Below are 26,497 nucleotides of genomic sequence, written 5' to 3'. Positions count from 1 at the left end.
ACCCCATTTTGTTGCCCAATTTGTCCTTAGTGTGGCAATACCCCATTTGTGGTAATAAACTGCCGTTTGGGCCCATGGGAGGGCTCAGAAGGAAAGGAGCGCTATATGTTTGTTGGAGTCCAGATTTTGCTGGATTGGTTTTCGGGTGCCATGTCGCATTTGCAGAGCCCCAGAGGTATCAAAGCAATGGAAACCCACCAGAAGTGACCCCATTTTGGAAACTACACCCCTCAAGGAATTCATTTATGGGTAATGTGACCATTTAGACCCCATAGTTTCTTCACAGAACTTATTTGAATTGGGCTGGGAATTAAAAAAAAATATATTTTTTCCAATAATATGTCATTTTAGCTCAAAAATTCTTATTTTCACAAGAAATAAAATACTCCATTTTGTTGCCCAATTTGTCCTGAGTGCGGCAATACCCCATTTGTGGTGATAAACTGCCGTTTGGGCCCATGGGAGGGCTCAGAAGGAAAGGACCACCATTTGGCCTACTGGGGATTTTCTAGTGCGAAGTCATGTATGCAGAAGCACCTGAGGTACCAGTACAGTTGAAACCCCCGAGAAGTGACCCTGTTTTAATAACTACACCCTTAAGGCATTCATCTAGAGGTGTAGTGAGCATTTTGACCAGAGACCTACACCCCATAAACTGTAATGTGGGTTCTCCCGGGTATGGCAATACCCTCCATGTGGCTGTTATCAGCTGCCTGGACACACAGCAGGGCTCAGAGGGGAAAGACGAGGGGGGATAAGCTGTGCGGAGTGCATCAGGGTAAGTAAAATTGGGGTAAATTATAAACCAAGGGATGTATGATAAATTTTAAAACTGACTTTCATACAGAGCTCTGGTTATTCGGGACACGTGTCACATTGATATATTGTGTCATCCCTTATAGCAGACTTTGCACCTCTTTTGACTTTTTCCCTTCTTGCCAGTTTGGGGAACTTCTCCTGGAAAGTGTTGCCGCCTTGGTACGATGCGTGTGGCCCCGTTTCCAGAAGTACTGGGTGCCCCCCCTTCTTGGTCCCTAAAGATTAGGTTCTTGATAATCACCTCTTGAAATTCCAGGAAAGTTCCCATCTGGCCTGCACATCGACGTAGCACGTACGCATTGTACAATGCCATCTGTATGATGTGCCCGGCCAGCTTCTTCTACCACACCGCATGGCGCTGTAGGGCTTCAGGATTTGATCTTACAAGTCCATCCCTCCCATGTACCTATTGTAGTCCAGGATGCAGTCTGGTTTGGGGGTGGCCTTCCCTTCATATAGCCTAAACCTGTAGGTATACCCGGATGCACTCTCGCAGCTTATACATCTTCACGCCATACCTTGCCTTCTTACCCGGCAGGTACTCGCGGAATTGAACCCTCCCTTTAAAATGTACCAGGGACTCATCAATAGAAATACACTTCTCGGGGGTGAATGCTTGGGAAAACCGGGCACTGGAACGGTCTAATAGGGGTCTCCGTTTATACAAACGGTCAAAACTGGGGTCATCTTGGGGTGGGCACGGCTCATTATCAGTATAATGTAGGAAGCGAAGTATTGCCTCATTTATTTATTTTTTTAAGTTCCAGTTCAGTTCTGAAGTTGCTTTGAGGGGCCCATATATTAGAAACCCCTATCAAATACCCCATTTTAGAAACTAGACCCCTCAAAGTATTCACAACAGCATTTAGAAAGTTTATGAACCCTTTAGGTGTTTCACAGAAATTTAGAGCAAAGTAGAGGTGAAATTTACATTTTTTTTTTGTCAGAAAATCCTCTTTATACCATTTTTTTTTATAACACAAAATGATTTATCAGAGAAACGCAACTTAATACGTATTACCCAGATTCTGCAGTTTTGAGAAATATCCCACATGTGGCCCTAGTGCGGTAATGGACTGAAGCCCCGGCCTCCGAAGCAAAGGAGCACCTAGTGGATTTTGAGGCCTCTTTTTTATTAGGCACCATGTCCGGTTTGAAGAGGTCTTGTGGTGCCAAAACATTGGGAACCCCCCAAAAGTGACCCCAATTTGGAAATTAGACCCCTTGAGGAATCCATTGTAGTTTTCTTGGGGTGCATGCGGCTTTTTGATCAGTTTTTATTCTATTTTTAGTTGGCGTGGTGACTAATAAACAGCAATTCTACTATTGTTTTTTTATTCTTTATTTTTTTTTACTGCGTGCACCGTGCGCTATAAATGACATATTCACTTTATTCTGCGGGGCGATACGATTACGTCGATACCAGATGTTTATAGTTTTTTTTTATGTCTTATGGCGTTTGCACAATAAAATACGTTTTGTAAACAATCATTTACTTTTTGTGTTACCTTATTCTAAGAGCCATAACGTTTTTATTTTGCAATCAATAAAGCCGAGGACTTATTTTTTGCGTAACGAACTGTAGTTTCAATCAGTACCATTTTTAGGTACATGCGACTTTTTGATCTCTTTTTATTCCATTTTTTGAGAGGTGAAGTGACCAAACAATTGTGATTGTGGTTCGGTTTATTATTATTTTCTTTTACGGCTTTCACCGTGCGGGATGAATAACAAAATAATTTTGTAGTTCAGGCCGTTACGGACGCGGCGATACCAATTATATATAGTTTATTTGTTTGTTTATATATTTTTATTAATAATAAATGACTGATAAGGTAAAAAGGGGGATTTTTACTTTTAATACTTTTAAAACTTTTATTTTCTTATTTTTTCACATCTTTTTTTAACTTTTTTTTTACTGTATTACTTTGTCCCACTAGGGGACTTGAGGGCAGGAGGCCCTGATCGCAATTCTAATACACTGCACTACATGCGTAGTGCAGTGTATTAGAACTGTCAGCTACTCAGTGACAGCAAGCATAGTGGGTCCTGACGTTGTCAGGACCCACTAGGCTTCCGTCCATGGCATAGCCGGACGCCATTGTTTGGTGTCCGGTTGCCATAGTCACCATCGCCGGCCGCTATCGCGTAGCGGGCCGGCGATGGCAGCTTAACCCCTAAAAAGCCGCGATCTCTATAGAACGCGGCTTTTAAGGGGTTAATCAGCGGGGACACAGCGATTGGTCCCCGCTGTAGGAGCTGTGACAGCTGCTGAACAAGACAGCAGCTGTCACAGCTCCTGTATATGTCGGGAGGACGGCCGAAACGGCCGTTACTCCCGAGACGTACTATTAGGTCATGGAGCGTGAACGATACAGCTGCCATGACCTAATAGTACGTCCAGGAGCGGGAAGGGGTTAATGTGATCTCCAAAAGCCAAATAGCACTCTTTCCCTTCTAAGCCGTGCCGTGTGTCCAAACAGCCGTTTATGACCACATGTGGGGTATTTTTTTACTCGGGAGAAATTGCATTACAAATGTTGTGGTGCTTTTTCCCCTTTAATCCTTGTGGAAATGAAAAAAAAATTAGCTAAACCTACATTTTCTTTGAAAAAAATGTAGATTTTAATTTTCACGGCCTAATTCTAATAATTTCTGCAAAAAAAAACTGCGGTCAAAATGCCCACTGTACCTCTAGATAATTTCCTTAATGGGTATAGTTTCCAAATTGGGGTCACTTGTGGGGGATTCCCACTGTTTTGGCACCGCAAGAGCCATTCTAACCTGACATGGTGTATAAAATATATTCTAATTAAAAAAAAGGCCCCAAAATCAGTTAACGTTAAGGGGTTTTGATTATGTTATGGAATCACCAGTCGAGCAATTTCCAGGGTGGAAGTTTATGGAATTGCTAGGTGAGAGATTTCCTAAAGGCTGCTGGAGACTATAAGGAATGTGTGTGCAAATAAATCCGCAACCCCAAATCCGTCTCTGATCAACAGAATCTAAGACCACTCTGTTTTTTTCGCCGGAGCCCACCGCAAGGCAGGTTGGACTTTGCAGCATAGAACCTAGGTTGTTTTAACAGAGTTCGGTGTTGGATAAGAGGTGCAATGCAGGCAATACCAGAGCAGATAACAAGACAGCCCAAGGGTAAACAAAGTCCAAATCACAAAGCTAATGGATATCGGTGATTGCAGAGCTCAAAACCAGCTGGGAGTAGAAAGTCCAAATCAATTTAGAGACAAGCTGAAGTCCAGTTCCAAAAAGAGCAAATAGTCAAAGGTACGAGGTATAATCAGTAGTTTGATCAAACACCTGGAAACAAGGAAAATCACAAGCAAAGAAAACAGAACCAACCCATATTTCAATACCCCACCCTTCAGTCTGATCGGAAGAAAGACATAGAAGTGGAATAGGCTCAACAACTACAACCAGAACCGCCCAGAAGCTAGACTAGTAGTCATGGTAATCTTAAAGGGAGGGATGTTTCCTAACAACAAGCTCCGAGTTATTAGAATTTTAGTCCTATACAGTCTTTGCTGTGTTGTTAACTTCTACCAATTTATAGTTCTGATATGATGGGAAAAATCTGTTTATATTCTACACCCACAGTCATCAGTCTATGGTAACAAAATTCCAGTAATTCTCTAAAATTTAGATTGTCCAGACTTGTTACGTTATCTGGCCAAAAGTATTTGGATACCTGACCTTCACACTTATATGAGCTTGCAATTTCAAAACCATGGACACAAATATAGAGTTGGGCCCTGTTTTACAGCTAAAACATCCTCCGCTTTTCTAGAAAAGCTTTCCACAAGATTTTGAAGCGTGTCTGTGAGCATTTGTGATGCCAGGCACTGATGTTGGAGTAGAAGTTCTGGCTTTCAATCGGCATTCCAGTTCATCCCAAAGGTGTTCAGTGGGGTTGAAGTCAGGGCTCTGTGCAGACTACTAGAGTTCTTCCACTCCAAACTCGACAAACCATGTCTTAATAGGTCTTGGTTTCTATACAAGGGCACAGTCGAGCTGGAACAGGAAAGGGCCTTTCGCAAACTATTCCCACGAAGTTTGCAATTGTCTGAAAGATCTTTGAATGCTGTAGCGTTAACACTACCCTTCGCTAGAGATAAGGGGCCTAGCCGAAACCCTAAAAAACGGCCTCAGATCACTGCCCCATCTCCACCAAACTTTACTGCAGGCGCTATGCATTCCGGTAGGTAGAACTCTCCTGGCATCTGCCAAACTTAGATTCAGCCATCAGACTGCCAGATAGTGAAACGTGATTCATTATTTCCACGCTTCCACTGCTCCAGAGTCCAGTGAGGGCATACTTTACACCACTTAATGATCTTAACCGCTAAAGGACCACCTCTCTTAACATTACAGCGGAGGGTGCTTTCTCTTAAATTTGCGCCAATGTATATTTATACTGGTTGCCAGAGCGCTTTGTATGGAATAGCAGACACGACAGAGCGTTTTCCTCTTTTGGTCCCGGTGCTCAGGTGACTAATCACGTGGTCGCTGAGATGTCAGTATGGATGTATTCACATGGTGCAATTTGTTTTTACTGAGATAAAATTGCAACCGGTTTTGCAGTGCCCTGCAAAAAAATCTTCAAAACCACACCGTGTGAATACATCCTATCAGCATAGCCCTAACAGTGGCAATTGTCACTGAAACAGGGAAGATTTATATGAGCAGAATAATATGAGAGAGATGTGCGATCATAGTGTTATGTATGAGCTCTTACTAGTATTTTAATATATATTTTTTTTTTTTTTAGATTATTGGACAATTGATACTACATGTGCTCTATAACATATCAATCATACCTATTGTACATAATATGAATTGTTGCAATGGAGACTAGAGAGCGGGTAATTACTTTTTATAAACAAAAATTATTTTTTAATTAATACACATACAATAACCTCCCAAAAAATGCTTCCCCCGCAAATCGCGGTTGTAAAGCTAGTCCCTATCCTATTGTCCTAAATTGGACATGTGATACATGAAAATTTACGGTAGACAGTGATAAGGTAACACTGTATTTTTACCAGAATAATCAACTAGAATTAAAAAAAATGTTTTATAACTATAAGGCTAAATGTTCTAAAAAAAAAAAAAAGTGATATTTTGTGTATAACATTAGGAAAGGAAACCTACATTGTTCACAAAAAAAAGCCATAAATATGGCTAAACAGTGTCTGTTCCTGAAGGCTCAAAATATCCCGAAACAGAACCGGTTAAGCTTGTGTGCAGTTGTTCGCTCATGGAAACCCATTTCATGAAGCTCACAAATCACAGTTCTTAGGCTGATGTCACTTAACAGATGCAGTTTGGATCACTGTAGTGAGTAATGTAACAGGATAAAGAGATTTTTACTTGCAATGCACTTCAGCCCTCAGTGGCCCAGCTCTCTGAGTTGGTGTGGTCCACCACTTTGTGGCTGAACTGTTATAACTTTACAATAATAGCACTTACATTTGAGCAGGGCAGAACTAGTAGATAAAAAAATGATCAAACTGACTTATGGCAAAGATGGCATTCTATGGCAGTACCATGTTAAAGATTACAGTGCTCTTCTGTATGACCCATACTACTACCAATGTTTGTTTTTTGAGATTACATGGCGGTGTGCTTGATTTTATATGCCTGTTTGCGATAGGTGAGGCTGAAACACCTGATTTTAATAATTAGGAGGAGTGTTTTTTATATATATATATATATATATATATATATATATATATAATATTGTGTGTGTGTGTATATACACCGTTCAGCCATAACCATAAAACCTCTGACAAGCGAAGTAAAAAAAATATATTATCCGGTTAGAATGGTCGCTCTTAAGGGTATTGCATATATAGGAATGAAAAAAGCTGAACCATGAACAGCGCTGCTAACATCAAGGAAGAATCCAGGAATAGATTAAAAAGTTTTTTAATGGCCTGAGAAAGACACTGGTACAGTGTCGAAACGCGTCGCATTATGCATTCCCAATAAAGCTGTAATTTTCTATATCTATTCTTGGATTCTTTCTTGATGTTAGCAGCCCTGTTCATGGTTCAGCTTTTTTTTATTCCTATATATGCTATATCTAGCAGTCGCCGTGTGTGGACCGGTCTGGACCTAGTTGCAGCTTCATCACATCTAATTATTCTGCTTACAGTAGTGTTGTGCCTGCATTCGCACAACCTCATTAGGTGAGCATAAATATTCTCACCTTCTTTACTTTGCATTACCATCTTTGGTGATCTGCACCATGTTGCGCCATGGTTTTTCTTCTTTTCTCTTTTAGCTCTTAAAGAGAATCTCTCACCTTTCTATTTATGTGCAGCATGTAATGGGCAGGGCGCTGCACAAACCCTGGGGCACTGTACATTTTTTTTTCTACCCTCCTCTGTTATTTAGATATCGGTGCCGTTATATTTGGCGCCCGATATATAAATAACCCCCTGAACTGTCAATGGGGCGTGTAACATGGCTGTGACACTGTCCAATCAGCTACGGACAGTGTTACAGCACATGCGCGCTCTCCTCTCTCCAGCCCTGCACTGTCCGTAGCAGTGACACGCCCCCTTGCCATTACACGCCCCCTTGCCAGTTCGGCAAACAAGTACAAGACTGTGTGATCTCTTGCGAGAGATCAGTCTTGTCCTTGTCTTCCGAGAGCTGAAGAGTGAGAGTGTGTGTGCGTGCGCGCGCTCTCCTCTTTCCAGCTCTTGCTGTGACACTGTCCGTAGCTGATTGGACAGTGTCACAGCCATGTTATATGCCCCCTTGCCATTACACGCCCCATTGACAGTTCAGGGGGTTATTTAAATATCGGCCACCAAATATAATGGCACCGATATCTAAATAACGGAGGAGGGCAGAAAAAAAAGGGAAAGTGCCCCAGGGTCTGTGCAGCCCTACCTATTACATGCTGCACTCAGCTGCACATGTATGGGCAGGTGAAAGGTTCTCTTTTAGGGTTTGGAAGTATTAGGCAGCAAGTGAAGAGTCAGTTCTTGAAGTTGATATGTTGTAAGTTGGGAAAAATGGGCAAGAGTAAGGATCTGAGCAACTAACTAACTAACAAAGGCCAAATTGTGATGGCTGTGGTGTTTCCAGTATGCAGTGTTTAGGACCTGCCAAAAGTGGTCCAAGGAACTGGTGAACTGGCAACCGTCATAGGTGCTCAAATCTCATTAATCTGCTTGGAGAGCAAAGCCTAGCCCGTCTGGTCTGATCCTACAGTAGAGTTAAGCTAGCCATACACTTTAGATAGATGTGGCTGAACGATCGTCGAAGGGGGTCATGGGTGCCCAGGGCTGATTGATGCGTATGGGGAGTGAAAGCTAGAACATCTCGTCTGATCCCACAGAAGAGCTACTGTAGCATAAATTGGTGAAACCGTTAAAGCTGGCTATGATAGAAAGGCATCAGAACACACAGTGCATCTCAGCTTACTGCGTTTGAGGCTGTGTAGCCGCAGACTGGTCAGAGTGCCCATGCTGTCACCTGTCCAATGCCAAAAGTGTCTACAATGGGCAAGTGAACATCAGAACTGAACCATAAATCAATAGAAAAAGGTGACCTGGTCTGAAAACCTTAGGTCCTGGCATTCATGTGGATGTTACTTTGACACACAGACCAAGTACACCCCTCCTTGGCAACAGTAGACTCTAATTGCAGTGGCCTCTTTCAGCAGAATTATGCGTCCTGCCACATTGTAGAAATTGTTCATTCGTGGTTTGAGGAACATGACAAAGAGTTCAAGATGTTGACTTGGCCTCCAAATTCCCCAGATCTCAATCTGATTGAGCATCTGTGGGATGTGCTGGAAAAACAAGTCTGGGCCATGGAGGCCCCACCTCGCAATTTAGCAGGATATAAAGGATCCGCTAAGTCTTGGTGTCATATGCCACTGGACACCTTTCAGAGGTGGAGATTATGCCTCGACGAGTTAGAGCTGTTTTGGCGGCACAAAGGGGACCTACACAATATTAGGCAGGCGGTTTTAAGGTTATATCTGATCGGGTTGTATATGTGCATGTGTGCAGGGCCAGCCCTAGGATAGATGGCGCCCTGTGTGAAATGCTCTTTCGGCTCCCCACCCTATCATTACAAAAAAATGCCCCATAATAAAAATTATAATGCCCCTTTAGTGCCCCCATACAGTATAATAATATTTAATAATATATTACAACCCCTTCAAGGACACAGTATTTTGTCCTCTAATTGTGCCCACAGTATTATGCCACCTGTAGTACCCCTACACAGTATAATGCCCCCACACAGTATAGTGCCCCCCTGTAGATTTTGCCATATAGCCTCCCTGTAGACAGTGCCATAATCCCCCACCTCCTTTTTGTAGATTGTGCCACACAGCCCCCCACCTCCCCCTTGTAGACAGTGCCATACAGTCTCCCACCTCCCCCTTGTAGACAGTGACCCCAAACAAAAACAAAAATTGTACTCACCTAGTCCCCGTTCCCATAACGAACTGAGCTGCTCCATGTCGGGATCCTGTAGCCTAGTACAGAGTTTCCCAATCTTTTCTGACTCGAGGCAGCACTGGAAAAATAAAATTTCCTCAGGGCCCCCTACCAAAAATTGTTTTGAGAAAGACAGAAAACGGCTAAGAACAAGCACTACACGTTTTTTGTAAGGCAAAAAAAATCTGCCTCAAAATTCCTTCAGCAACTTACAGCGTTGGGGGACCATTTTTTTATGTTTTTTCTTAAGCTGTTGAAGTGAATGCAAAAGACGCAGGAAAAAAAGCTCCAAACGAGCGCCGCAGGTATTTTCTGCCTCTTATTAATTTCAATTGGAGGTCAGAGGCGGAAACCACTTGAAGACCATCAGCCCCCCACTCACAGTAAAATGGCCATCAGCCCGCCACTCACAGTAAAATGACCATCAGCCCCCACTCACAGTAAAATGACCATCAGCCCACCACTCACAGTAAAATGACCATCAGCCCACCACTCACAGATTCCCCCTGTAGGTAGCGCCACACAGCCCCTTGTGGGTAGCGCCAAACAGCCCCCTTGTGGGTAGCACCACACAGCCCCCTTGTAGGTAGCGCCACACAGCCCCCTTGTAGATAGCGCCACACAGCCCCCTGTAAAGAGCGCCACACAGCCCCCTGTAGAGTGCGCCACACAGCCCCCTGTAGGGAGTGCCACACTGCCGCCTGGTAGGAAGTGCCGCACAGCCCCCTGCTATGGACTGCCGCACAGACTACATCCCCCTGGTAGGGAGTGCCCCACAGCCCCCTGGTTGGTTGTGCCCCACAGCCCCCTGGTTGGTAGTGCCACACAGCCCCCTGGTTGGTAGTGCCACACAGCCCCTGGTAGGTAGTGCCACACTGCCCACAGCCCCCTGGTTGGTAGTGCCCCACAGCCCCCTGGTTGGTAGTGCCACACAACCCCCTGGTTGGTAGTGCCACACAGCCACCTGGTTGGTGGTGCCCCACAGCCCCCTGGTTGGTAGTGCCACACAGCCCCCTTGTAGTTCAAGAACTACGAAATGACCCCGATAGCTGGCGGGCAATAGACATTCAAAAAAGGACAACTGCAGGAGCACACAAAATACCCAGCTTTCCCAGCTATCAAATAAATATGTGGAAATAAACTAAGATATAACTTTTATTTAGTCTAGCTAAAGGATTAATCCTTTTAGCTACATTAAATAAAAGTTCTATCTTAGTTTATTTCCACACATTTATTTGATAGCTGGGAAAGCTGGGTATTTTGTGTGCTCCTGCACAGTTGTCCTTTTTTGTAGGTAGTGCCACACAGCCCACAGCCCCCTTGTAGATAGAAACCTAAGTTAAGAAGCGCCCGGGTGGAAAGGCGACTGCAGTTAGTGTGTGTGTATCCCCGCTGGTAGTTGCAACGGCGCGGGGATACACACATCCGCTGGCGCCCCTCTTGTAGTGTGGCGGCTGGTGCCCTGTGCGACCGCACTGGTCGAACGTATCCAAGGCCGGCCATGCGTGTGTGCATATAATAAATACATATATTAAATATAGTGTTAATAAAATACGTGAGTAAAACCTGTCCATATAGTGAAATGTTGATTAAAAAAAGAGACAATTAGAAGCACTGAATAAAATCTCTGTATCTACAGTGTAAATGATTGTGAGCAGATTAATCCGCTGAATGCAGCAATTCTGTGCCTGCACAGCTCTTCCACCTCTAGATATGTAAATCCAGGTCTGATCCTCTGAGAACTTCTAGGATACTAGATAAACCTAGCTAAACAATAGCTGGGCAGTTGTAATCTTGAGCTGAGTAATCTTCACGTGTTGCACTCCAGACAATTACCCCAGGCACATTCCTGTCACCTGTACCTCACAGGATCTATAAGCCGAACGCTGGCCCCAGCGGCTTCTCTATCCTCATTTACAGAGATATAATTCTTGTTTTCTTAAAAGGGAATTATATTATTAGCACTAACAAGGATTACTAGTGACATTGGAATCACGCATTCTAACATTATTCTGAAGCCTCCAGAAGGTGTACTTTTCTCCTGTGGCGAGGCCACCCACAACTCATGTCCCTGGTGGCTGATACTTAACTAAACACTCCACCAACTTCTCACAGTTAATATGAAGGACGTTTTAAAGAGTGAAAGCTTTTCACAATATTTAAGCAAAAGCCTTTAAAAACTTGGGAGTGGTTGGTTTATGTTGTGCAAACATGTTGGTTAGAGTGAAACATATGTTTTCAGATTTTTGAAAGTGGTCATTAATGTGCAAGTAGTAATAAAACTGAAAGGTGGTGAACAAACACTCCATAGCTCAGCATGAAACATGTAAACACGTTTTTGTTAGGAACTTGGCAGAAATAACTTCTAGATGATTTTGTGTTTTCTGTACATTGTCTTAGGTATGGTCAACACTTAATTAAAATACCAAGAATACACGGCTAGAAAATTTTAGAACTAACTGAAAGAAAATCACCAGCAAAAGATATAGAAATGTGAACTGCAATAAAATGCAGTTAAGTGAGCAGGACCTATCAATGAATACAGTAATATAATTCCACTGCACCACTCTACTTTCCAAATTTAATAAATGTTATTAAATATTCCAGTTGCCGTTGTTCACATAGCTCCTGTTCATCTATGGTTTGGAGGGAAGAAATTACTTGGCATTTAAATGTAGAATATTTTAGGGGTTTCATAAATATCATTCACCTTCTTCACGCAGAGAACAAAGTATTCTCATGAGATTACAACCAGAATTTGGTTTTGGAAGTGTGGCCGGCTAAACAAAAAGAGTGAGGTTTACATCTGTGAAATTTTCTGCACCACGTGCTGCGATTGAGGCTGCTAACTGGGCTCCCTAAAACAGGTATTCAGCAACCCTTGCCCAGGACAGTTTCGCCATCATACAGATCTTCCACTCTGCAGTACACATACAGTAGTGTAGGCCAATTAGAGGTGCCAACTCTACAGTAAGCTCCACACAGAATGGTCAATATCATTGTGCCCACCAGATGTTACATTAAATTATACCAGCCACAGCAGTACCATTAAAATATTCATATATCAGGTCCTACAGTGTGGTTACTACTTCTTCAGTGTCCGTCATCAGTGCCCGTACAAATGCACCAGACACTGGGTTCCTTCAAAACAACACATTTATCTCCTCCATGGTTATCCAGTGCTGTACTAGTAGGAACTTAGATTGGAGCAGCAAATCATAACCACTTCCCTTGCCAGTCAGAAATCAGCAATATACGTTGGGGAGAAGCAATCAGGGATTGATCTAGGAACCAAAGATGTCCACAAATCACACTAACCCCTCTAGTTATATAGTTTGAGCCTACCTTAACCTGTTAAAAACCGCACGCCATACATGTATATCTCACGGTCCGGATGTTGTTTATGCTGTAATTTCTACACAAAAAAGCATCAAAATTTGCAACAAAAACGTAAGGTGCAAATAAAATAATTTTGCTACAATCCAGTCCTAAAGTGGCTCAATTGGGGAAAACATTCTCCAGCACTATAATATTGTATGACTTTAGGATCCATGCACACTGCAAAACCACATGAATGGACCCTGCATGGTGGCACACAGAGTCCCTACGGGTGCATATTATGTACCCATAGGCACTCTATGTGCCAAGGGATGGTGCCTTCTGCCCTAGAAGCTTCCATTGGAACATGGCACAATTTGTTTTAATTAATTCCATTTTCCCAATGGCTGTAGCTAACTTTTTTCAGCTTTGTGTGTCTTTATGCAAGACACTTTTTTCCCCATAGAGTAACATGAAAGTATGCTCATGTGACATTCAAGCGACTTTTATGTTCTAACCATTATAGAGAAAAAGTGTAAACAATATTTAAATAAAAATATTTTGTGATCCATTCCGTGTGGTCATTTATTGGAAATGTTGATTGTCAGGTTTACCATTTTTATTACAGCATCAAGCGAGAGCTGAATCCTGCAGCATGTAAGGCTTCTCTATTTAGCAGTATGCATTCTGACTTTATGAGCTTGGAAGGCGTTCTGTTTACTATTTTCTCTAATAGAGGGACAGATTACATCTCTAATCTTGTAATCACATAATAATCAGGATATTATTAAGGTGTGTTACTTATGTGACAGCATGCAATAAAAAAATAATACATTTTTCTGTTTACTTTCTTGACAGATTGGTGGTTGGAGCCAGCTGTATCCTTTTACATTAGAGCGGCTTATTCCTGCTCCTAACATACTCTATTAAGGTTTCTTTTAATATGTAACTTAACAGTGAGGCCTCATTCACAAGAGCGTGACTGATTTGCGTGTGGAAAAAAACAGGTCGTGTTTTATGCATATGACTGTCCGTATGGCATCAGTTTTTTTCTCGTTCATGATTCTCACTTCCTGGTTTTACTTTCTTTTTTTTTTTTTTTTTCTGCATTTCTTGAGCAACTTATGCATGAAATACGGACAGCACACGGATGTCATCAGTATGCTGTTCGTTGTTTTCATGGACCCATTGACTTCAGTGGGCAACGAGGTCCGCAAAAACAGATCAGAATAGGGCATGCAGTGAGTTTCACGCAACGACACGCTCCGTCAAAAAACACAGATGTGTGAATAACCCTATTGAAATGCATTGGTAAGTGTGCTGTCTGTTGTTAAAGTGGACTGCACACGGACGTAAAATACCCTCCTGTGAATGAGGCCTATGGATGACAAAACAATCCTGGGGAGTGGTGGGGTGTACAGATGATACTTTAGTTATATAAATATTACAAAAAGATAGCATGCCCAAAATACAAAGAAACAACTTGACTGGTATAAATGAAAATTATCTTTATATAGATATTGGTGCAAAGCAATCATGGAATGGGTTCACATACCCAGAAATCACAGACCAAAAATAACTATAGCACTCCAAAAAGAACTTGAATAAGGTCTTGATGGACATATGTATTTTTTTAACCGTACTAGCTATGTAACTATGTAAGGCTCATTTGGAGCAGAAACATTTCAGTGCATGGGTGATACGTTTAGAAAGTTCTAAACGCTGGCAAAAAAAATTAATTAAGGAAAGTGGCAAGCAAATAATGAAATGCAAATGTACACCTGCAGTAAATAACATTTAGTGAATGATTGATTCTGAACCAATTTAATAAAAATGTAAAGGTTGGTTAACAGATAAAGTTCTTTAGGCACGCTTAAAAGAACTGGCATACAAGTGACAGTATGGAGAAAAAGCACAAATACATGTTATGAGCTGTATGCAAAAACACAATCATCCACTTCTGTGAAAAAATATTTCTTGCACAAGGCTAGTTGGTGCTTGATAACATTTTTCCTTTAAAGAGGCTCTGTCACCACATTATAAGTGCTCTATCTCCTATATAAGGAGATCGGCGCTATAATGTAGGTGACAGCAGTGCTTTTTATTTTGAAAAACTTTCTATTTTAAACCACTTTTATGAGCGATTTTTAGCTTTATGCACTCCTCTGTACAACTCCCACTTGGTCTAAAGTAAAACACACCCACTTGGGCATTAAGAAACTCATTAGCATAAAGCTAAAAATCGCTCATAAAGTGGTTTAAAATAGATAGTAGATAGTTTTTCTAAATAAAAAGCATTACTGTCACCTACATTACAGCGCCGATGTCCTTATATAGGAGATAGGGCACTTATAATGTGGTGACAGAGCCTCTTTAACAAATGAAATGATAGTTTGGGATTTGTACTTCGTGTTCACGGAGGATGTCTTTGTGTTACATTTGATTTAAGATTGGAAACAATTAAGTGTGACAAATATGCAAAAATAGAAAAAAATGAAATGACCAATCAGACATATACACTGTTCAGCCACAACATTATAACCACTAAGGGCCCTTTTAAATGGGCCAATTATCAGGCAAACGAGCGTTCACAAAGCGAATAATTGCCCTGTGTAAACAGGGCAACGATCAGCCAATAAACGAGCAATTGTTCATAGGCTGATTCTGTAGTTTACGCAGCCTAAAATATCGTCGTTGAAATAGATAACATTGATTATCTTGTTACAATGGCACCTGTCAAGGGGCGGGATAAATAAGGCAGCAAGTGAACAGTCAGTACTTGAATTTAACGTGTTGGAAGCAAGAAAAATGGGCAAGTGTAAGGACCTGAGCAACTTTCATAAGGGCCAAATTGGGATGGCTAGACACGTTCAGAGCATATCCAAAATCGCAGGTCTTGTGGGGTGTTCCCGGTATTAAATTGTTAACAGCTGTCAAAAGTGGTGAACCAGCAACAGGGTCATGGGCGCTCAAGGCTCATTGGTTCCTTCTGGTTTGATCCCATAGAAGAGCTACTGTAGAACAAATTTCTGAAAAATTGAATGCTAGCTTTAATAGAAAGATGTCAGAACACAGTGCCATCACAGCGTGCTGCATTCACGGCTGCATAGTCGCAGACTGGTCAGTGTCCATGATGCCCCTTTCCACCACCGAAAGTGCCTACATTGGGCATGAGAACTAGACCATGGAGCAATAGAAGAAGGTGACCTGGTCTGATTAATCACGTTTTCTTTTACATCATGTGACGGCTAGGTGCATGTGCATTGCTTACCTGGAAAAGAGATGGCACCAGGATGCAATATGGGGAAAAGGCAAATGGAGGTAGTGGGATTCTCTGGGTAATGTTCTGCTGGGAAACCTTAGGTCCTGGCATTCATGTGGCAGACCAAGAACACCTTCATGGCAACTGTATTCTCTAATTGCAGTGGCCTCTTTCAGCAGGATAATGCACCCTGCCACACTGCAAAAATTGTTCAGGAATGGTAAGATGAACATGACCAAGAGTTCAAGTCTTTGAACAGGCCTCCAAATTCCCCAAATCTCAATCCGAGCAAGTATCTTTGGGATGTGCTGGAGAAAAAAAAAGAGTCCGATCAATGAAGGCTCCACCTTGCAATTTAACAGGATTTAAAGGATCTGCTGCTAACGTCTTGGTTGTAGGGGCACATAACTGTTGATATTGCATTGTGAGCAGCAGTTAGAGATTTGTTTTACAGCAGGAATATACACTTAAGAAACCTTAGTAAGAAAACAACTCATTGACTTCTATGCAGTCGTGGGCATTCTCTGTGCCATTTGCAGAAATCAGCTCATTTGTGAGGCTCAATGACCAGTGTGAAAACTGTGATGTTTCAGGATTTTTCTATAGATAGGGTCACAAAAACATACATATTTTTTTAAATATGTTTACGTAAACTGTTGAGAAAATATATGTAATTTTCTGATGATAAATTCTATTAAACCCTCTCACGACTGGGGGTGTTTGTGCCTTCATGCCCAGAGTAAAATGTAACTTTTTTGGAATGTTGCATTCTAATTAATTGTGTAGGTCTTAATTAGAGAAAAACGGTGAGAAGCAGTAAAAAAAATTTAAAAAAAATTCTCGCTCATGTCATTTGGGGACACAGAAGACCGTGGGTATAGGTTGCTGCTACTATGAGGAGACACTATGCAACATAAAAGTGTTAGCTGCTCCTACTCCGCCTATACCCCTCCTGCAGACACTGGGATAATCAGGTTTAGCTTAGTGTCCATAGGTGACAGACCTCTCTGCTTCTGCAGGTCTTATTTGCTTTTTTTTAATTTTAGTTTTATTTCTTAATTATTTCTATACAGCTTCAGGTCGGTGTCAGTTTTAATGCTAGCCTAGTCAACCTCCTGAGGTTGCCAAGGAAACCAGGCATTCCTCCGCACTATGCTTCTTCTACCGCCGATCACCTAACCTCTCTTCTGCTTCCACAGGTGGTATGCCGGTAACCCCTCTGTAGTGCAAGGTGAAGAGGTTACCCTGTGAGCACCTAAAAATGTAAGTGGTTGAGTATAAGCAGCGGGTTTCTTAATCCTACCTCAGGGCTGTCAGTCGGTGGTGGCATCAAATACAGTCGGCGGCACGCTGGCCGCTGGCTAAGTGGAACTCTCCCCCATTTTCCCTCTCCTCCAGCCAGTCGCATCCAAATTTAACCCGTGGCTTTTCTGCAGTCTACTATACCGTTCTCTGCCTCCCTCCCAGGTAGGGCCACCTTGCACTAGGTGGGCGTGCGCGACCTTAGCTGTCACTTAGCAGTCAGCTTCTCAATGCAGAATATTAGGCTGCACCTGCCTTTATCCTGGAGAAGAGTCACCTTGCCTTCCATTCGCCCCAGCTAGGCATCTGACCCCCGCGGTCTGGCGCCATCAAAAATGTAGGCTTAGACATACTAGGCCACACTTAGCAGCTGTGCAGCCTATCGAAGGGAAGCCATACGGCTGTGAAGAAAGGGTCATAGGATGCGTGAGGAACGAGGCAGAAGACCGATATTGCAGGCAACATGGGACTGGTATACAGGTGCACTACCTCCATGGCCTGTACTATCCAATTTTTTTTCCTACTTTTCTCACCCCTATTTTTTTAGCTCGTGAGTAGGATACTACACCTTATAATCCAGTCTCCAAGACCTACCGTTTTCCATCACTGGCTCTTCATTCGTGGCTCCTGCTGCCTTAGAACATCTTGCCAGTCCTGTATCTAAAATGTCTACGCAGTTTCTGCAAGCACCAGACAGCCACATTTCTTCCCTTACGTATCTGACATTGATACGCAATTTAGGCAACCACAAGTCTACAAAAAATAAGCTCTCCTACATCTATGTCAAGCAGAAAAATGTAAATATTATGGCTCTTCGAATATGGCGACACAAAAATACTTAAAAGAAAAAGTGCAAAAGTAGTAAAACAAAAATATATATATATATACATTTGCTATTGCTGTAATTTGCTACGACCTGCAGAATAAATTATGTTATTTATACCACACAATAAAGGGCGTACATTTAAGACACAAAAAAAGAATAGCAGAATTTCAGGTTTTTTTTCCATTTACCTCCCAAAAAAGCGAATCAATAAGTTATGTGTATGCCAAAATGGTGCCATTGAAAAACTACAACTTGATCCATAAAAAACAAACCCTCACACGGCTATGTCTACAGAAAAATAAAGTTATGGCTTTTGAAATGCAACAATGAAAAAATAAGCTGGTCAATAAAGAATGCAAACAGTAAGTTAATGTCTGCATAGGTATGACAAGCACTACATTGAAACCCCTTTGAGACGACCACCTAAATTGCATTGAAAGAAGGCAAGGGGAGAGGAAAGCAAAGGAGAAGTTAGTATGTATAATGACTATCATGAGAAATCCCTGTGTTCTCCATAACACTCTATCAGATGTTTCATTGGAGTGTGCAGGGTTCTTGACTGGCATTGGACTGCAAACCACTGCAATGGTGAGAAGCATTCCTCTGAGAGGGTTTGATCAGGTATGAACCTGCTTTTAATCTACTATATTCTACTGATTGATATTTTTGTGTAAAGAGATTAACACAATATTGTTAATCTGTTGAAATCTATTTAGATATCAACATATATACATGTTTATTTTCTGTTCTACAGCAAATGTCTACTTTAGTAACCGATTACATGGAATCATATGGGACAAAGTTCTTGAGGAAATGTGTTCCATCTAGAGTTACAAAGCTGGAGAATGGGAAACTTCAGGTGACTTGGAAATACATAGATTCTGGAAAAGAAGAACTGGACACGTTTGACACTGTTATGTGGGCTGTAGGTAAGATATATTGTGCAGGTGAAAACTCCAGACAGAGTCAAACTATAATTTATTTATTTTAATTTACATCAGATTTTAATTAAACGGACAACTGGCAACTAGAGGGGATGGAGTGCACATGGGTGACCTGTGGTAATGTATGACAACATACATTCTATGGTTCCATTACTTATCATGACCGACTGGATCAGTGATTCTTTAACCTGTCCTCGGGGAACCACCAACAGGCCTTTATGTTGCACAGGTGGTTTAATTTGTTTCACTTTGGCCTTGTTCACATGTGCGTCTGTCTTTCCTTTGTTCTGCCCTGTCAGAGGTTTCTAGGATCCGTCGGGTTTCTGTCAGGGTGTCCGTGGTTTTACCAGAAAACATAGCGCTATAGTTTCTAGTAATTTTTTTGGGCCGGATCTGTTACGGAGGCCTCTAACGGAGCCTCCAACACAGATGTGAACCAGGCCTTAAAAGTGACTCTTTCACCAGTTTATCAATTCCCTATCTCCTAACTAATCTAATAGGCGCTTTTCTGCTCATAACTACAGTGTGATTTGTTTTTAAAAAAAATGTTTATTATGTGCAAAGTTATGAGCATTTTTCTAAATATGCTAATGTGGCCCTAATAGCCAAATAGGAGGTGACTCTTTCTTTTTACTCTGGGCGGTGAAATATTTTCTCTATGACGCTGTCCATTCAGCATACAGCTTCTCCCCCTTCCCTGTCGAGCAACACAGTGATCTTATAGTATACAGCTTCCATTCCCGACTGTGTATTCAACTGGCGATATCTCCGGTTGTGTCACAGCCAGAACTGTGATCCTGGTGTCATATGAATGATTAGAATCTCCTGTTCTAGGTGCTCCTCAGCCGGATATATGGTTATTTGAAGTGATCCCCTTTCCCTCTAGTCCTCGTCTCTCACACTGTGTGAAGCAGCTTCATGCTGATTGGACAGCTTCAGAGGCTGTGAGGAAGCTCCACCACAGGAGAATCGCTGTTGTTCCCTTCCACTTGTGTAATAAAGGCTCATTTACATATTTAGAAAAAAAAGCTCATAACTTTGAAAATAATAAATATTTTGGGACACACTTTTCACTAGCATTATCAGTGTGACAGCGCCTATTAGATTAGCTAGGAGATGGGGCATTACTAAACTAGTGACAGAGTTGTGTCTCTGGGAAATCCTCAAGACATTGCCTTTTTTGTCTCGAGCACAGGTTTGGGAAAGACTGGGCTAGATGAAGGAATCTAGAAATTGTAGGTCAAAGTAATGGATTTGTGGGTCTATCTATATTTATATATTTTTTATTGTATCCTATCTTTTAGCAATTTTTTATCCTTGCAATGCAAGGTTAATTGGATCAAATGAAGATTGTCCCCCTAGGACATAAGCTTCACTTGACATAAATGAGATGGATCAAGTGACGATTATGTCCCCCTGCGTTCAGATATTCCAGTCAGTTGTGTACATTATGCCCCCCTGTGTTTTTGGATATTCCAGTCAGTTGTGCAGCTTGTTTTTCAGAGGTTTCCAAACACCAGAGGTAAGTAATGTGTAGCCACTTTTTCAGAGAGATGTGCGACATTTCAAAGAAAGAGCCCTTTCTGATGGATACCCATGATGACGCACAGTTGTAAATACACTTCCAAGAATATCCATCAGAACCTTGGCGATGAGCGATCCAACGCAGAGGTTGATGGCAGTTTTCGCAGTCCAGATTGTTTGCAAGTAAATAGTGCGTTTTAATGAATTCGATAACATCGGTTTTATTTGTACCAGCTATAATAGGCTGGAGTGTCTTCTCAAAGAAATGTCGATCCATTTTAATTTAAGGGCAAAAAAAATTGAAATGAATGGGGGAGATTTATCAAGCTGTCTTATAGTAAGAATGTCCTTTGTTGCCCATAGCAACCAATCAGAGCTCCACTTTCATTTTACATGAGCTTATTAATATAAGAAAGCTGTGGGGTTGCTATGGGCAACAAAGGAAATTCTTACTATAAAACGGTTTGATAAATCTCCCCCAATGTCACCGAGGAAGCAAGGGGACATAATCCTCACTTGTTCAATCAGTGGGACATAAACTTCACTTGATCCAGTTAATTTTAGGCCAGGATCAGAGTTTTGGTTCCATTTTTTAAAGACAAACACAGGAGTAGACACAAAGAAAAGAAGATGCATCAGACTTTTCTTTCTACCTTTCCATACTTTTGGATCCACTTCTGGCTTTGGCTCAAAAGACTGATTCAATAACTTGATGCGTGATCTTGGCTTTACAGCATTCAAAGACCCTTCCAACAAACACTTAGTAGTGATTATCATAATTGCCACACTTTCTGCCCTCACATTCTAAGGGATTATAAGGGCATCTCTGTTTGTTTTTGTGAAGAGGATTATATAAAATAACCAGCATTACCAATTTTTATTTGAAACCAGAATAATATGTCACTTGGGTCAAGTGACAGGGTGGCTGGCTTGGTTGAGTATTTTTTGTAATGTACTACTGTAACGTCCGTGGTCGCTGATCACGAACTCCTTCCATCCAGTCGACGCCCTTCTCTCCAGAGATATCTGCACATGCGGCTGTCCTGTTCCACAGTGACCACCAGGGAGCGCTCACGAGCTCAGTCCAGACTTAGAGACTCTGTCACCACAATATAAGTGCCCTATCTCCTACATATTTAGAAAAGCAATCTATTTTTACCACTGTTAGGAGCGATTTTAGCTTTATGCTAATTAGTTTCTTAATGCCCAAGTGGGCGTGTTTTTACTTTAGACCAAGTGATCGTTGTACAGAGGAATGTATGACGCTAACCAATCAGCGTCATGCACTTCTCTCCATTCATTTAGTCAGCGCATAGTGACACTGCGTTACTCACTATGTGCTGTCTTATACTGACATATTAACGTTACTGAAGTGTTTAGACAGTGAATAGACATTCCTTCCAGCCAGGACGGGATGTCTATTTACTATCCCTGCACTTCGTTAACGTTTGTTTGGTACTTACAGCAGAGCAAAGCGTATTCTCGCTGTAACCTGTCATTTACAGCGAGATCTCGCGAGATTACGCTTGCTCTGCTGTAAGTACCACAGAAACGTTAAGGAAGTGCAGGGATTGTGAATAGACATCCCGTCCTGGCTGGAAGGAATGTCTACTCACTGTCTAAACACTTCAGTAAAGTTAATGTGTCAGTATAAGACAGCACATAGTGAATAACGGAGTGTCACTATGCGCTGACTAAATGAATAGAGAGAAGTGCATGACGCTGATTGGTCAGCGTCATACACTCCTCTGTACAACGCCCACTTGGTCTAAAGTAAAAACACGCCCACTTGGGCATTAAGAAACTAATTAGTATAAAGCTAAAATCGCTCCTAACGTGGTAAAAATAGATTGTTTTTCTAAATAAAAAGCACTGCTGTCACCTACATTACAGCGCCCATCTCCTTATGTAGGAGATAGGGCACTTATAATGTGGTGACAGAGCCTCTTTAAGAAGCCAAAGCGCACGCAGGTGGGAGATTGAGCTGATTGCTCCCAGAGCACCCTGGGCTATAAGAAGAGCCCAGCCCCTTCCTCCCATGCCTGAACGTCGTTGTTGTACCCAAAGTTTGTCTATACAAATGGTCTCCTAGTGTCTTCCAGTTCCCAGTGTTTCCCGTACCTGTATCCCGTGCTATCCTGGTCAAGTGCCGTGCTGAGCTGTAGTCATGCTGTGCTGCGCTGCATATCACGCATGTCCTGCTATACCACGCCTGACATCTGCCTGCTGCCTAGTCCCTGCCGAGCCTGCCTTGCTACTGTCCGAGCTGCCACAGGTACCCTATACGAACTATAGACTGTTACCTGCTCCCTGTTGGCCAGCTGCCATACCGCCAAGGCGGTACGGCCCAGTGTGTCCACGAACCCAACGTGACAACTATGTTGCTGACGTACTTACATTTTGTTGCAAGAAAATAGCACAATACAGTACCACAAAAAAAAAAAACCCTCAAAAATTATGCAAAACTGTGATAAAAGCCATGATCCCTGTACCACATGTAAAGAAGGTTAGCAGTTACATCTACTCCAGGAAGATGGTCATGGCTGCTGCTGTGGATGAGAGTCGTCCTGGCACGGCTGGAGGCGATGCACGGACCGTCTTCCTGGAGGACCGCTGAGTCACTGTGTTGAAGGACCTGCTGCCGGAAGTGACAACACAGCGTGATCTCATTGAAGCTGAAGTCACGCTGGGCTGTGAAGTGGAGAACTGTTCACAGCGTCATAAAGAAAACATTACACTGCCCAGAGTGAAAAGAACGAGTAACCTCCCATTTGGCAAGTATAGCCAAATTTGTTTGCAAATAATAAATGTTTTTGAAATAAACTACACTACTTATCAGCATCATAGCACCTATTAGATTAGTTAGAAGATAGGGCATTAATAAACTAGTGACAGATTCTCTTTAACAAAGCACAGCAAGCCCTAAATACTGCACAGTTTTCAAATGCAAAATGTGGATACGTTTTTTTTATTTTTAAATATTGTTCTCTTGTATGTAATAATTTGGTTCTGAAGTTTTTCTACATTTAAAAAGAAAAAATATCACTGCAACAAAATTCAAGTGTGATCATGAACATAGGGTTATAGCCCCCCTAAAAAAAAAATCATGCTGCTTTTTGGAGGACAGTTGTAAACATCAGTCTAGTTTCTACACATCTGAATGTTATCGCAGCCCTGATTTTGCTTAATTCTCCTGTGTACACTACTGTTCAAAAGTTTGGGGTCACCCAGACAATTTTGTGTTTTCCATGAAAACTCACACTTATATTTATCAAATAAGTTGCAAAATGACTAGAAAATATAGTCAAGACATTGACAAGGTTAGAAATAATGATTTTTATTTCAAATAATAATTTTCTCCTTCAAACTTTGCTTTCGTCAAAGAATGCTCCATTTGCAGCAATTACAGCATTGCAGACCTTTGGCATTCTAGCTGTTAATTTGCTGAGGTGATCGGGAGAAATTTCACCCCATGCTTCCAGAAGGCCCTCCCACAAGTTGGATTGGCTTGATGGGCACTTCTTGCGTACCATACGGTCAAGCTGCTCCCACAACAGCTCTATGGGGTTGAGATCTGGTGACTGCGCTGGCCACTCCATTACAGATAGAATACCAGCTGCCTGCTTCTTCCCTAAATAGTTCTTGCATAATTTGTAGGTGTGCTTTGGGTCATCGTCCTGTTGTAGGATGAAATTGGCTCCAATCAAGCGCTGTCCACAGGGTATGGCATGGCGTTGCAAAATGGAGTGATAGCCTTCCTTATTCAAAATCCCTTTTAGCTTGTACAAATCTCCCACTTTACCAGCACCAAAGCAACCCCAGACCATCACATTACCTCCACCATGCTTGACAGATGGTGTCAGGCACTCTTCCAGCATCTTTTCAGTTGTTCTGCGTCTCACAAATGTTCTTCTTTGTGATCCAAACACCTCAAACTTCGATTTGTCTGTCCATAACACTTTTTTCCAATCTTCCTCTGTCCAATGTCTGTGTGCTTTTGCCCATATTAATCTTTTCCTTTTATTAGCCAGTCTCAGATATGGCTTTTTCTTTGCCACTCTGCCCTGAAGGCCAGCATCCCGGAGTCGCCTCTTCACTGTAGACTTTGGCACTGGCGTTTTGCGGGTACTATTTAATGAAGCTGCCAGTTGAGGACCTGTGAGGCGTCTATTTCTCAAACTAGAGACTCTAATGTACTTGTCTTGTTGCTCAGTTGTGCAGCGGGGCCTCCCACTTCTCTTTCTACTCTGGTTAGAGCCTTTTTGTGCTGTCCTCTGAAGGGAGTAGTACATACCGTTGTAGGAAATCTTCAGTTTCTTGGCAATTTCTCGCATTGAATACCCTTCATTTCTAATAACAAGAATAGACTGTCGAGTTTCACATGAAAGCTCTCTTTTTCTAGCCATTTTGAGAGTTTAATCGAACCCACAAATGTAATGCTCCAGATTCTCAACTAGCTCAAAGGAAGGTCAGTTTTATAGCTCCTCTAAACAGCAAAACTGTTTACAGCGGTGCTAACATAATTGCACAAGGGTTTTCAAGTGTTTTCTAATCATCCATTAGCCTTCTAACACAGTTAGCAAACACAATGTACCATTAGAACACTGGAGTGATGGTTGCTGGAAATGGGCCTCTATACACCTATGTAGATATTGCATTAAAAACCAGACGTTTGCAGCTAGAATAGTCATTTAGCACATTAACAATGTATAGAGTGTATTTCTGATTAATTTAATGTTATCTTCATTGAAAAAACTGTGCTTTTCTTGCAAATATAAGGAAATTTCTAAGTGACCCTAAACTTTTGAACGGTAGTGTATATCTTTTAATAAATGCATCCCAATGGTCTTGCCTGTGTCACGAGGGGTCTGTGGACCCACTGGGCCATACCGACTTGGCGGTAAGGCAGCTGGCCAACAGGGAGCAGGTGAGAGTCTATAGTTCTATAGGTACCTGTGGCAGCTCAGACAGCAGCAGGGCAGGCTCGGCTGGGACTAGGTAGCAGGCGGACGTCAGGCGAGGTGAAGCAGGTCAGACGTGGATGCAGCACGGCACGACTTTGGCACAGCTCAGTGCTAGACCAGGAATGTATGGAATGCTAGGAACAGGACTGGAACAGGTAACACACTAGGAGGCCATCACATAGACAAACTCGGGAACACAACAACGCTCAGGCATCGAACTAGGGGACTGGACCCCTTCTTATAGTCCAGGGTACTCACGGGTCAAAGTTCATCCACCATGTCCCTACGAGATCCGGCTGAGGTGAGTGGAAGCGAGCGCTGGCGTCTCCTGAAGAGGAGGCTGGGGCCAGCGCTTGTCGACTCGTGGCTGCGACTGTCAGGAGGGGAACGGAGCTGACAGCCCGCAGCCACGGACATTACAGTATCCCCCCTCTTACTTCCCCTCTTCTTGGGACCAGAGCGAGAGAGAAACTTCTTCAGTATAGTAGGAGCATTGAGGTTCTCCTCTGGCTCCCAAGACCTTTCTTAAGGACCAAACCCCCTCCAATCCACCAAATAAAATGTCTATCCTCTCACTCTCTTGGTGTCCAGGATCTCTTGAACCTCAAAGGTTCCTGAAGGGCCGCTGGAGGCAACCACAGGGCTAGGAGTCCTAGTGTAGCGGTTCAGGACCACCGGCTTCAGTAGGGATACATGGAAGGAGTTGGGAATCTTGAGGGTAGGAGGCAGCCGAAGCTTATAGACAACAGGGTTGATCTGTTGCAGGATCTCAAAGGGTCCGAGGAACCTGGGAGCAAATTTGCATGATGGCACCTTTAGTTGGATATTCCTGGAAGACAGCCAGACCCTCGTGCCAGGAAGAAACTGATGAGGTTCTCTTCTCCTTGTGTCAGCCTTCCGGTTCATGCGGTCGACTGCCATTAGGATAGAGGATCGAGTCTGCTGCCAGATCTGCAGAAAGTCCCTAAACGTGGAGTCAGCCGCTGGTACCTCGGAAGTATCGGGCACCGGGAGAGGAATTCGTGGGTGCTGGCCGTAGACAATGAAGAACG

The 26,497-nt window shown here is 42.5% G+C and overlaps 1 protein-coding gene across 1 annotated transcript in view; it reads left to right on the top strand.

Annotated features, from left to right (window-relative positions):
- The window catches only part of TXNRD2 (thioredoxin reductase 2), a 136,465-nt gene that overhangs the window by 57,939 nt on the left and 52,029 nt on the right, over positions 1 to 26,497 (top strand). Inside the window, exons 9-11 of the mRNA XM_075832459.1 lie at positions 13,482 to 13,501; positions 18,543 to 18,634; positions 18,768 to 18,942. Coding sequence (XP_075688574.1) covers positions 13,482 to 13,501; positions 18,543 to 18,634; positions 18,768 to 18,942 — 287 coding nt within the window. The remainder of the gene's footprint in view (positions 1 to 13,481; positions 13,502 to 18,542; positions 18,635 to 18,767; positions 18,943 to 26,497) is intronic.

The sequence above is a fragment of the Rhinoderma darwinii genome, chromosome 1 (genome assembly GCF_050947455.1).
Source record: "Rhinoderma darwinii isolate aRhiDar2 chromosome 1, aRhiDar2.hap1, whole genome shotgun sequence".
NCBI lineage: Eukaryota > Metazoa > Chordata > Amphibia > Anura > Rhinodermatidae > Rhinoderma > Rhinoderma darwinii.
This window is presented reverse-complemented; position numbering and strand designations above follow the sequence as displayed.